This window comes from Schistocerca piceifrons, chromosome 8, assembly GCF_021461385.2.
Source record: "Schistocerca piceifrons isolate TAMUIC-IGC-003096 chromosome 8, iqSchPice1.1, whole genome shotgun sequence".
NCBI classification, from domain to species: Eukaryota; Metazoa; Arthropoda; class Insecta; order Orthoptera; family Acrididae; genus Schistocerca; species Schistocerca piceifrons.
In genome coordinates this window covers 407,266,034-407,280,344 of record NC_060145.1, presented here as the reverse complement: position 1 = coordinate 407,280,344, position 14,311 = coordinate 407,266,034, and the positions used below count along the sequence as shown (strand labels likewise).

Below are 14,311 nucleotides of genomic sequence, written 5' to 3'. Positions count from 1 at the left end.
TATTAAATAAGAGTTAGTAGCAAAGAAATGTTATATACGCTGAGATGTGTGAAAAACTAGATTTTGTTTAGACTATTCTCCCCCAGTGTTTGATAATGAGAACACTTCATGACTTTCAAGAAACTTTTAATTTAATTTCAAACCTTTTCTAAACTTTTTCTCACGTATGTGCTTAACATCAATGTAATCAGATATTGGAAATCATTTATATGTGGAAGTTCAATTCTTTAAATAACTGGTGGTGGTAGTTTATTATTATTAAACAACAAATGTGAATGGTGAGCCAGTTGCCATATTTTTCAGTGGTAAATTAACTGATCCATCCATGTTGTAGCAAGGGATTAGTATTGTGGTCCCTAAAACAGGCAAATAATCAACTCGTGATTACAGTATTTTGAAAAGGATAGATTGCTGCTCACGGTGTAGAGGGAACACTTAAGTCACAGAGAGGCACAATGAAAAGACTGCTATATATTTAAGATTTTGGTCAAAAGGCCTTTTTCTAAAGTAGAAAAAACTTGTACAACCACTGTCCCTGGTCAGTGTAATTGGGACTGAGTTGTAACTGTGCCTGATGGGAGCAGCAACCCAGTGTGGGTGTTGGGGGTAAGGAGGAGGAATGACATGGGATGGGTGTAGTACTGCATCTGAGAGCATGCAAGGGCATGGTCAGTGTGAGGATGCTGCATGTAGTTGTGGAGGGGGGTAGAGAATGGGAACTGACTAGTTGGTACATGTTTGGAATAGAAGCTGCTTTGGAGTAGGGAGAGTAGGTAAGTTGAGGACAAGATCTAACAAAGGTTGAGGCCAGGGGGTTATGGGAACATAGGTTAAGTTGCAGGGAGTGTTCATGACATTGCAATTCAGAAAAACTGGTGTTGGTAGAAGGGATCCAGATAGCGCAGGCAGTGAAGCAGACATTGAAGTGAAGTACATTGTGTTGGGCAACATGTTCAGCAACTGGGTGGTTCAGCTGTCTCTGGGCCACTGTTTTGTTGGTGTGGACAGCCAGCTTGTTAGTTGTTATGCCCAGGTTTGAAAACAGCACAGTGGTTGCATCTTAGTTTGTAGATGACACGTCTGCTTTCACGGGTAGCTCTGGCTTTGATGGGATAGGAGATCCCTGTGCCCAGACTGCGGTAAGTGATGGTGGTGAGGCTGGCCTTGAATGTAGATCTATTGCAGGGTTATGAGCTATGAGGCAAGGGGTTGGGAGCAGGAGTTGAGTTGGGATGAATGAGGAGGATATGTATGTTCAATGGTGACAGAATACCACTGTGCAAGGGGTGGGAAAGATAGGGGTAGGATATTCCTTATTTCAGGGCACAGTGAGAGGTAGTCGAAACTGTGGCAGAGAATGTGATTCAGTTGCTCCAGTCCTGGGCAGTACTGAGCCATGAGAAGTGTGCTTCTTTGTGCCCAGACAGTGAATAAGTAGGAAAATGGTAGGGGACTGGCGAGACAAGGCACGGGAGATCTTGTTTTTAGACAAGTCTGTTAGTATAATTATGATATGTGAAGGCTTCAGTGACACCCTTGGTATATTTGAGGAGGGACTGCTCATTTCTTCAGATGTGACAATGGTGGGTAACTGTGATATATGGAGTGGGTGGTAGTCGTCAAAGTGAAGGTATTGCTGGTGGTTGGTAGGTTCTGATGTAGCCTTCCTGATGGTGGAAGTCAACTTCGAGGAATGTGACTTGTTGGGTTGATGGTGACGAGGTGAAGCAAATGGGATTCAGTAGTAGCAACACCATGGGCATTGGTGATGTAAGTGTAAAGGGAGGTGCTATCAAGAGTGATAAGCACAGTGCCGTATGGTAAAAGAATTGTCAAGAGTTGGTGGAGGAAATGGTTGGTGTCTTTTATACACACAGTCCAGTCACATTAGTGTGACCATAGCCTATGTTCAACTAGAGCATGCAGTAGTCAGTCGCAGATGGCTGCACTATCAGCGGAGGTTATGCATTGTGTTGGGGTGAATGTGAATTACAGTCATAGTTTGGAAATGGAGTGATTTATCTGATGTCCAAAATGGCATGATCATTGGCTTTTGGGCAAAGGATGGGAGCATTTTCAAAATGGCTAAGATTGTCAACTGCTTACATGCCACCATGTTTGGCAAAATGGCACTATCTGAAACCAGTGCTGCAGCAACTTTGGTGCGCCATGGACCATAGATGACAGGTTAACGATGGCTGCAGAAAAGTGCATCGGTAAATAAACATGCAGCAGTTGAGCAACTGGCAACTTGTATGAACCAAAGGCCTACCAACAGTGTCACCTCAATGATCTTTCAGCAAACGTTGCTGCCAATGGGTCTCCGCATCAGGTGCCTGGTTCATGTACTCATAACGGGTGTTGATGTGCAACATGAAGTGTTTGGTGTGTACAGCGGGAAATGTTTGAAAGCAAATATCCCGCGACAATCATTGGAAGGTCCAGGCTGCAGGAGGGAGCATTATGTTCTGGGGAGTGTTTCTGTGGCATTCCCTAGGTAATCTTGTCATTCTGGAAGGCACAATCAATCAACACAAGTATGCATCTATCTTTGGGGCCATGTTGACCCCTATATGTAGTTTGTCCTCAACACAATGGCGGCATCTACAATCAGGACAACACGATGTGCCACACAGTTTGCAGTGTACGTGCTTTGCTTCAGAGAGCGCCAGGATGAGTACGATAATTTTCTGGTTACCCAACTCCCTGGATATAAACCCAGTCGAGAATCTGTAGAACCACCTCGATCAGGCTATTCGCACCATGGATCCTCAAGTGCTACTGACCACGACAGATGGAGTTGGCATGGCTACACATCCCCCCTTTCAGTAATGCCCAGAGCCTCATTAATTCTCTTCCTTCATGTTTCACAGTGGTCTGTGATGCAAAGTTGGTTATTGAGGTTTTTGACAGATGGTCAAAGTAATGTGACTGGATGGTGCAGGAGGGCAGGTTACGGGTAATAGGCTAAAGGTCATGGTCCGCAAGAGCAGTGCTTTTCTCCTGGGAGGTTGGTTTGTTGGATTTTAGAAAGCATGTAGATGGTAGGTGTGAGGAGAGAGAGAGTTTCAGGGGAGAGGTTATGGGCCGAGCCTAAGGATTTGAGGAGGGACTGGAGATCCCGTTGGATTTGTGGAATGGGGCCACTGTGGCAGGGTTTTTTCTGTGTTTATTTAGACTTCTTAATATTGTTTTATGTGCTATCTCTTTGCATTAATTTAACAGCTTCATGATCACTGATAAGACTAGGTAAATTTTAGTACCTCATCATAATGAACTGGCTATATTTGAAAATTTATGAACTGATGACTAGTGAGTTTGATCTGTAAAGCACTTATAGCAACAAAAATTCATCACCAAAATTAAAAATGGCTATTGTTACATTAGTAAGATTAAGGCAAATGGTTTACAAGGATTAAGTGACAGTATGGAGTGCTCTCTCTCAATCTTCCCTCCCTCCCCCCCCCCCCCCCCCTCTCTCTCTCTCTCTCTCTCTCTCTCTCTCTCTCTCTCTCTCTCTCTGTCACACACACACACACACACACACACACACACACACTTACTCTCACTCACTCACTTCAAAGATAGTACACATAAATTTAGAAACTAAAGAGATCCTATTCTACTGTCCGTTACTATGGATACTGGAAAAGATTTGCGAGTGAAATTGTTGGTGGCTGTTGTTTCAGAAATGTAGAAAACACTACAGTACTTGTATGAACTATATGAATGCTAGTGTAAAATTATTGTGAATGTATTTATAATGCTAATTTTACACATATAAAAGAAGCATAACATTGTGATGCATGTAGCACTCTTCAGGACACCTTCCATGTAAATAAAATTGTAAATGTTTATTTGTTCAAATTCATAAATCTCCCGGAGTTCTTGATCAATTGATTTACTTCAACTTTTTACGTGGTATTGTGATAAACAATCAGGCAGTAACAGTGTGCAGGTTTTCAGTTAAAATCAGCTGGAAGAAATAAAATGCTGTGCTGCGAAAATGTGTGGTTTCATTTTCTTTACTGCTGTCATTTTTAACTACAGTACCAGGGCATTTAAACGTACCAGGGCATTTAAACCATTAGGTAAATAGTTTCTCTCATACATATTTGTTTTCGTTATATGTAATTATAAACAAATAGTTTTCATTTCATTAATCAGAACAGTGTGATGTTCTGTTTTTTCCCTTACAGTTGGTTTTAGCAGAATACTGGAAAGTTGTGAAGATAATGTCATTGAAACCCCTATTGTCACCCAGTGAATCAGGTGGAGAGGTTGCCAAAGACCACAACCAGTTTACCCATTCATTTTAAGCAACTTCAATTTGCATTCGAGGTTTCATTTGTACTTACAAGGGTCTTGGTCAGGGGAGGGGGGGACATAGAAAGGGGGAAAGAGGAGATGGATAGAGAGAAAGGATAGGAGGTGATGGACAGAGAGACAGGAAGGAGGATGGGATTAACTGAGAGAAGAGGGAGGAGGAGGGGATTAGTTTCTTTGTCCATTTCCGATACATACTTAGTAATTGCAAAGCATTGCCAGGCTTGCTAGTAAAGAATATAATATTGCCAAAATCTTGTTTAATGAAGTTCATATACTTAACTGAATTTGTTGCATGAGTGTTCAGATTAGCAATGCTGGATCAGAGTGAGCTGAAACAAAGACGACTTATAACTAGATAGGACTCAGCACAACATAATTGTCTTATTCCTCACAAAAAGGAATTTATTAATGGAAGTGGTTACTAATTTCAGTTGAGATAAACTAAGGATGGAGTATTTGTCAAGCTGAATGTAGATAACCTTCCAAACTTTTGACTCTAAAACTGAAAATTTAAAAGAAAAAATTGATATCCCCAATAACAGAGAGTGAAAAAGCCTGGCATCTTTATAAATATGTGTATTTGTCTCAAACTCCAAATATTTTGTAAGTACACTGTCAAAGAATACAAAGATGAATCAGTGAATATTGGATTAAACCACGAAAGTGCAGGGTGAAGTAGAAATAACCCCACATTTGGAAAGAAATAAAAGTCTGGTTAATTGAGATAGGTAAGTTTGAGGCGTAAGCCCATGACTGGGTTATTGGCGACTGGATGTACAGTGCAGTCTTACTTCCCTGTGACACGAGAAGGTGGAGGGTAGTGGGCCCTTCACCCCTGCCATCCTTTCCCATTGGAAAAGATTTCCAGTACTCATTTGATATCAGGTTGAGTAGGCCTAGCACCATATGGATGGACTTGAATGAGGAAAAATCCCCATATCTACCCAGGGTTGATCCCGGGCTTCCAAGCTTAGAGTTAAGTGCTCTTCCTGGAATGTCACCATGACCACAGGTGAAGTGAAGAATAGAACAAAATCTCATATTTATGAAAGCCATATATTTTTTAAAAAAATTTCAATTGCCACCTTTTGATGAAATGATATAGGAATATGTCTGTCACTTTGCTGGACATTGTTGACAGAATTGCAGACATTTTACATCATAGAGGGTCAACTGCTTAGGCAATTGAGGAAGGTTCGTTGTTGTATGGAGTCTTCTTTCCATGTTAGGTTAACACAGGTTTTTAAGGGTAGTGAAACCACAACTGAAACCTTATTTAAAATCCGTGATGCCTTTGAACAGTTCCATGCCCCCAGGGTCATCATATGTCAGTATTAAGTCATAAATAAAATAGAGGTAATGGAAGGATTGGAGGTAACCACTTCAGTATAGTTGGGCAGTTGACAGGCCAGCAAACTAAATTAAAATGATTGCTCACATATTGGATGAAGTCCTTTCTCAAGGCTGTAACAAAAACAGACGCACGTGGTTACAGTGTCAGTCTGGGATGAGGATATATGTTCAGTGGAGTGAGTGAGAAGAACAAAGGAAGCGGAGTAAAGAAAGGAAGGGAGGTGTAGATGAGGGCTGGTGAGGCTGCCCTGATACACAGAGGAAGGAAATTGTATTATGCATATAATGACAGGAGTGGATTGAGAATTATCTTTTTCATTTTATTAATTATTTGGGAGGACGGGAGGAGGAGATAGCTACAAGGAAGATTCTGAAGAAACTAGTGTGGATGTAGAGTATTGGAGTGATGTGAGAGGTCTAGGGTCTGATGAATTTGGTTGTATGTTCAGGGAGTATTGTGGGCTCAAAGGATACTTTTTGGATAGTGCATGTCCGTAAAAGCCTTGTTAAGATGTTTGGCATAATGGGAAAGGGATTGCTGATCACCATAGATGCATTGCCCATAGGTCCTTCACAGAAATGCGTTACCCTCCAGTTCTAGTGCATAAACAGATCTCATATGTATGTCCACACATGCTCCTAACTCCCCAGTCACCCACAGACCAGTTGCAAATGAGCACTGTTCTCTGTACACAGTATCATCCCAGACTGGAACAAGTGAGTCATGTCCTCCACTGTGCTTGTATGGCCTGTCTTTCATTATTCCCTGAAATGAGGAATATCCTTTCGAAATGGATCACATCCATGCCAAAGACCCTGGCATGATCTGTCCTATGCACCTACACAGTGCATCCTATTCCAATCTTATCAGTTTCATACTCTATCCTTATCAATGGGAGAGCCACCTGTGAACGCAGTAATGTCATATGTAAAATCTGTTGTAGCTAATCAACAGCATCTTTTTGTAGCATTACCACTAACATGCCTTCCATCCCAGTGGTTGGCCACAGCCAAACTAACAAAGGGGAAAGTTGACAGTGTAGTAGCAGAACATGGTACTGAGCACAAAATGTTCGTCTTCAATTTCTGCTTCACAACCTGTGGCAACACATTCTAAACACACATCCTGATCCTGCAATCCCCTGGGCACTTATCTTCACTAGCTCCATTGCGTACCCCCCCTCCACATCTGTCTCCGTGCCTCCCACTTTACACCATTAACCTGCACCCACACTCTTCTCTGTAGTCCTTCCTCTGCTGTGTTTTCACCTCTTCCAACCCATTCCTCAACTTTGTGTCTTAGATGCAACTTTATCTTCCTGAGCAAGGACAAACTCACAAGTTTCCCATCTATCATGTTCCTGTTCTTCCTTTCCTTCCTTGCAACCAGCTCTCCCTCACTCCACCACTTTCTTCATCTGCCCTCTTCCTTTTTCTGTCACTTACTCCACCTGCCACACCCCACAGCAGAGTTGAGCTGCAACACTGGGACAATCTCTCTCTCTCTCTCTCTCTCTCTCTCTCTCTCTCTCTCTCACACACACACACACACACACACACACAATACTAGCAATGATTGGAATCTTTTTCATGTGGCTGTTGACTGCTCAATGCCTCCTGCCACCATAAAAATTGTGTGCTTGAGAACCATTTTATCAAAACGACAATGTTCCTGGTAACAATACTGTCATCTGGATTTTTGTTGTGATCAGTATTCCCACTCATTGTTCCATATTTGTGCATAACAATTTTTCTGTTTTTCTTCTTCTAGACTGGCATAGATTTTTTTCTTAAATAATAAAATATAATGCACTAATTACTGATCAAAACATTCAGTAAACTGAATTTGAAAAATATATTAGTGATTGAAACATCGCATTGCTACAGTCAGTATGAATGTTGCTATTCCTTACAGGGTCATGGAAAGTATAAGCCTAAAGATCGCAGTAAATCAGGCAGCCGTGAGAAACGTCAGTGTCCAAATAACAAGAAATTTAAAAACCAAAAAGGAAATAACAGGAAATCTGAAAAGAAACCAGAAAAGTACAATAAAAAAGGAAACAAGAAACATAGAAATTAGCCTCTTTACTATTGAATGGTAAACTTGAAAGAATTTTTTTGTGATTTTATTCTCATTGATCAATTATTTAATAAGAAATTAAACTATTTTAAAGGAGGCTGGCCTTACTTGAGATTGGGCATTGTAAAACTCGTTGCGTGGTCCAAGCAAGTGAATATCAGTTAGTTGTGTAGAGTGTAAAGGTATTCGGGATTTGATGTCGCAGACATACAACATAGTTTTTTTTTTTAAGAAAGTTAGTGAGAGACTCATGGATGTCCGATGTGTAATAGTGTGAAATACCATTCTGTTGTATAGTTTAGCTGGAAGGATGCCTAAATGTGAATATACATTATTAACTCAAGAAACAAATATATTAAAATGCTTCATTTTTAGTACATAGGACAATACTCCAGGCAGGAGTTTTCATTACATGTTTGCGCAAAAGTGTAATGTTTTCACTCAGAAATTATCTGTGGCTTACAATGAACCATGTTCTGTGACTTATGAGATTTTTATCACCATTTTGTAGACTTAAATGTACTTGAAACACCTATTTTCTATATATCAGAGAACGAAAATTGCTACTCACCATATAGCAGATATGCTGAGTCGCGATAGGCACTACAAAAAGATTCACACAATTATAGATTTCAGCCAGTAAGGCCTTTGTCAGCAGTAGACACACACACAAACACGCACACACACACTCACGGAAATGCAACTTGCACACACGTCTGCAGTCTCAGATAACTCTACAAAATCATAATATCAATTTCCTTCTTCATAACAATTTCAGTTTCGACAGACTTCGCCGGCCGCGGTGGTCTCGCGGTTCTAGGCGCTCAGTCCGGAACCGCGAGACTGCTACGGTCGCAGGTTCGAATCCTGCCTCGGGCATGGATGTGTGTGATGTCCTTAGGTTAGTTAGGTTTAAGTAGTTCTAAGTTCTAGGGGACTGATGACCACAGCTGTTAAGTCCCATAGTGCTCAGAGCCATTTGAACCATTGACAGACTTCGGTTGGCGTTGGGAATCAGTAGTTATTTTTCCTTTTGCGTAGATAACGATACTTGGCAATGTTTCAAATTAGTGCAGGTATTTTGAACTCGCATTTGAAGTGTAGCATTGCCAGAAATGAGGTTTGTGGATTTTACTTGGTGCCTGTCACCCATCCTAGATATAACAGCAGTGCTGCGTTATACATTTTAGTGTTATTTTTTCTAACACCATACGAATTTAATCAAGTAAACTTGAAGCAAAGCCACTTTTATAAAAAAATAAATAAATAAATAAAATAAAATAAAAACCAGCTGCTTCCTCAGTTATATTAAATAGCTGCTATTTGTAACTAGTTGGTGGTTTAATGTTTACTTTGACTACATTGGTAACTTTCAAAGAAAATAGTTTCCCTTATCTCTAAAAGAAAAGCCCTGTTTACAGTACATTACTATTTTACATGCAGCTATACAACAAACACCACCAACTGTCACGTGGGCGAGTAAATGTGTTGGAAAGAGAGAATAAGAATTCCAGTTCACATTCTGCTGAATAAACATTTTATTTACTATAGATGCATTGCCCCAGAAGATAATTCCATAAGGTATAAAAAGTGAAATTATACAAAATAACCCAACGCTGTTCTCTTTATATCAGCACAGTAAGAGATGCTTCTGCACTGTCCAGTCACATTAATTTGACCACCATGTATGTTTTGACATCAACAAGCAGTAACCACTCACAGATGCAGGTGGCAGCTTTAGTAATTGAGGGGATATTAAACGTGTCAGGGGAACACAGAAGCAGTGCAGTCATAGTCGTAATGTGGATAAATGATGTATCTGACATCCAAAGGGCATGCTCATTAGTTTTTGGCCCAGGGGTGGAAGCATTTCCAAAATAGCCAAGTTGGTAAACTGTGTGACACTGTGGTTAAAGTATACTTCTTCTTCAGTAGCACTACAGCCCTTGGTGAGCCTTGGCTTCTTCAACAATCTTCCTCCACACTTCTCGGTTATTTGCTGCTCTTTTCCACCCCCGAACTCCCATATTGGTGATATCCATTATTACCTCGTAGATCCATCTTCTTCTAGGTCTCCTTTTTCGCCTAACTGAATGGATCATACCATTCATCATTTTTTTTTTTTTAATTCTATCCTCTGCCATTCTCTCCAAGTGTCCAAGGCATCATATTCGCTGCGATTTCACAAATTTTACTATGTCCCTGCCTTGTATTAACTCTTGTAATTCGGCATTGTAGCGTATTCTCCAGCCTTCTTCCTCCCTTATTGGCCCATAGATTTTGCGTAGTATTTTCCGCTCAATGCTTCTTAGTGCTTTTTATCGTGTTCTGTCAACGTCCATACCTCTGAGCCGTATGTGATAACTGGACGGACTAAGGAATTATATATTAGCAGTTTAGTTTTTCCTGTAACAAGGCTATTTTTGAAAAGCTGCATGTTTGCAAAGTAAGTTCTGTTTCCTGCTTGTATTCTTTCCCTTATAGCCTTTCCAATACTGTTGTCATTTGTTTATTAGGGCTCCCAAGTAGTTAAAAGAAGACACTCCATTGAAGCATTTCCCATTGATGTTTAGGTTTTTAGGGGTTCTTCTGGCCTCAGATTGTGACATTACCATATATTTTGTTTTGTTTCATTTACTATGAGGCCAATTTTTAAGGCTTCTGTTTACATTGTCCGGTATGTTTCTAGGAGTGTATTGATGTTTCTTCCTGCTATAACAATGTCATCAGCGTATGCACATATCTGGCAAGTTTTCATAAATATGGTGTCTCGGTTAAAGTATACTGTGAATGGCAAAATGGCTCTATCCCAGAGAGGCAGCTGTGGTGCACCATGGACCACAGATGACAGGGGTGAACAATGACTCTAGAGATGTGTACAGACAAATAGCCATGCAGCAGTGAGCAACTAACCACCCAGATGAACCAAGGGGCCACCTACAGTGTCTCCTCAGTCACCGTTCAGCGAAGGTTGCTGTGTATCTACCTGATTCACGCACTCATGTCGACTGCTGTATATCAGCAATGAAGGCTGAAATTTGCAAGCCAGCACCACAACTAGATGCCCACAGAGTGGCAACAGGTGGATTTTTGAAATTAATCATGTTTTATGTTCCATCAGACCAAGGACCATTGGCATGTATGGCACAAAATATCTGAATACAAATACCCTGCAACATCATTATGGTTTGGGGAATGTTTTTGTGCCATTCCCTGGGTGATCTTGTCATTCTGGAAGGCACAATGGAGCAACAGAAATATTCAAATGTCTTTGGCGACATCATCCACCCTTTTATGTACTTTGTTTTTCCTCATCACAATGGCATCTAGCAGCCGGGCAAAGCAATGTGTCACACAGCTCGCAATGTATGTACATAGTTCAAAGAGCAGGTGGATGAGTTTACTGTACTCCTCTGGCCACCGAACTCCCCTAATTGAAGCCCGTTCGAGAATCTGTGGGAGCACTTCGATTGGCCTGTTCACGCCATGGATTATCAACCTTGAAAACTAATGCAGCTGGCCATGGCACTGGAATATCGATGGCTGCACATCCCTGCCAGTACCTTCCAGAATACCACTGACTCTCTTACTGCATGTCTCACAGTGGTCTGCACAATCAAAAGGACTTTTGACATGTGGTCACATTAATGAGACTGGACAATGTAAGAGCAAAACACGCTTAACTGAGCTTGATTAGTAAAACTTTGTGTTGGATCAGTTTTAACTTTTTATCCAGCTGGATCCCAAATAATTTTACTCTGTGTATCTCACTTGTTTATCCACAGGCACAGGTCCCAACATTTCCATTGCTGTCAGAAATGAAGTACTGTTCAATACTCCACTTTATTAGTAAACTTCAGTGTTTTGTTTTGGGTCATCTAGCTACAGTATTAGATGAAAAGTATCAGTGTATTGCTTGTGAGTTGCATTGTAAGGAAAATATCTATACTCTCTACTGGCTCTAATCTCTCCATCTCAGTTCTAAAAATCTATCTTTAATAGAGAGAAAAAGTTGATTTTCAGTAGTTTTGAATAGGATAATAAATATGAAATATCAGAACAGATTATCTGAGAAACAGCTGAATAGCACCCAACGGCAAATAAATTAGAACTTACATAAACTCCCCAGTTTTCCTCCGTAGTCAGTCAGAATCTGTATTTTATGCAGTCATTTCACTTATAATCTTGTATGTTACTTTGACAATGTGTTGCGTGCCTTTGAAAGTAAATTCATAAGTGGCACTGATGTCACCACAGTTGTCAGCTATTCATTGACTAGCTTATAGAACATGTCGTGCCATTACTCTATGGGGATTGGTCCAAGTCCAAGTGATGAAACAAGTATTGCCAAATAAAGGCCAGTTCCATCTTTTTGATCATTCAGAGCATATATGAAAGAAGTGACTGCTTCATTCCTTTTCTTTTGTTTGCTATGTACTAATGTCTTATAATGACTCCAAAAGTCATACACCATTTCGAGAGAATTACTATCTGGTTCGCTGCAGCTGGTGCCACCAGTATCAGTAAGAATTTCATAATAAATGCTTTATTGCAGGTGTTTAGCTCACACAACCTCTTGAATTTTAAAAATTTACATTTTTGTTTCTTGTGTCAAGTAAGCAGCATACTGCAATCAAATGACTATCTTCAATTTTTCCAACTTTTGCATTAAGTTATGGAAAGTGCTGAAATTGTCGTGGCCAAAATTTTAGGTCAGTAATAAAAATGTAACAAACAATGAGCAGGATCATTTCATACGATACCTGCTGTAAAGTAATGGCTGTAAGTAAATGAAACTACTTGATACCATACTGAGACGTAAGAGTACTTTTTCCATGTGTCTGTGTCTAGCAGTGTGCTGCAGTACTGTAGTAAGGAGATTTCAATGTTCGCCAATACTACTGACATGTACCTCCCAACAAATAAAACATTAATTATATAATTTTGGAAGTTACAATTAAAACTTCCACTACCCCTCATAGATTTGAAAGCTTTGTCCACAAATGAGAATAATATTGACTGCTCAGTTTTCATTTATGCTGTGTATAAGGCCACCACAGTATAGCACTGTACTGCCTTTTGTCACCTGGCACACATATTGCTGGATCATACTGTGAGCCGTACAAGGATAAACATCATTTTACATTCCATATATTCAGAGACAATAGGAGATAAAACCACTAGTGGTGGTACATTCCTTGGGTGCCTAAATCTGGTAGTACTGAGTACACAGTTGAAGAGAATGAGAATATTCAAGGATAGTGTCAGAATGAGAGGCAAGCCAATAATAATATGTCTGCTACAGACATGACCTGTAAACAAGTATAAGTTAGAGCATTTGAACAGAATTCACAATCTAATCTGTCTCAGACCAGGATGAATAGTGGAACTTCCTGGCAGACTAAAATTGTGTGCCGGGCTGAGACTCGAGCTCAGGACCTTTGCCTTTCGTGGGCAAGTGCTCTACCATCTGAGCTATCCATGCAAGACTCACTACCCGTCCTCACAGCTTCAATTCTGCCAGTACCTCATCTCCTATTTCCAAGCTTCACAGAAGCTCTTCTGTGGTAGAGCACTTGCCTGTGAAAGGCAAAGGTCCCGAGTTTGAGTCTCGGTCCGGCACAGAGTTTTAATCTGCCAGGAAGTTTCATATCAGGTTCTCAGAAGAGCTTCTGTGAAGTTTGGAAGGTAGGAGATGAGGTACTGGCAGAACTGAAGCTGTGAGGACAGGTCGTGAGTCATGCTCGGATAGCTTCATATCAGTGCATGCTCCGCTGCAGAGTGAAAATCTCATTCTGGAAGGATGAATAATTATCGTTAAACAAAATACTGTTCTTGATTAAATACAAGTGTGGATTACAAACTTCCATCATGCTGCAATAGCTATGAATCAGTAACTTCTGTTAACCAATACAACAAAAAACCAGTCTGAAGTTGAAAAATTCACTTTATTTCTATTTATTTATTTATTTTCACTCAGTGACTAGTTTTGGGCCGAGATTCATTTTCAAATCATCATAACATAATCAAAAATAGTATTCCTGAAAATATAAACACCATGTCAAAAATGTGATCTGTATGCACTGTAACTGTTTGTTTGCAAATTTTTAACTTGCTTTTTACATTTTCGGAAATATCATTTTTGGCTGTGTTACAGTGATTTGAAAATGGGTGTCAGCCCAAACCTAGTCTTTGAGTGGAGTTTGCAATATTGGACGTTTTTTGTAATATGGATTATATGGAGTAGTTACTCATGGCAATATTCTCCTATACTTTGTCACATTTCTCCCCTGTTTTGATTCTGATTTAATCATTTCATTTAATCAAGGATTCTTCAATGTTTGCTTTTTTTCTATTCTTAGAAACCCTAAAACTGTGATTTTATGTGTGGGTGTTCTTTTCTTTTGGATGTCTTAATCTGCTCATAACCTTGATCAAGAGGAATGAAGGAAGCAATAAGCCAACAATTTTAAAAATAAATTCATAAAAGCTATCAAAGTAGAAGCCTGTATTAATTTTTCATTACATTTCATTAATACTTGCTCCAAT

General features: G+C 40.0%; 1 protein-coding gene across 4 annotated transcripts in view; it reads left to right on the top strand.

Annotated features, from left to right (window-relative positions):
- LOC124712559 (putative uncharacterized protein DDB_G0282133) overlaps positions 1-14,311 on the top strand; it is a 173,341-nt gene that overhangs the window by 153,653 nt on the left and 5,377 nt on the right. Inside the window, exon 9 of one of the 4 annotated variants that reach the window (XM_047242872.1) lies at positions 7,598-7,780. The exons of the other annotated variants lie outside the window; for them this stretch is intronic. Within the exon in view, the coding sequence (XP_047098828.1) occupies positions 7,598-7,762 (165 nt within the window). The 3' untranslated portion in view covers positions 7,763-7,780. The remainder of the gene's footprint in view (positions 1-7,597; positions 7,781-14,311) is intronic. 4 annotated transcript variants of the gene reach the window in all.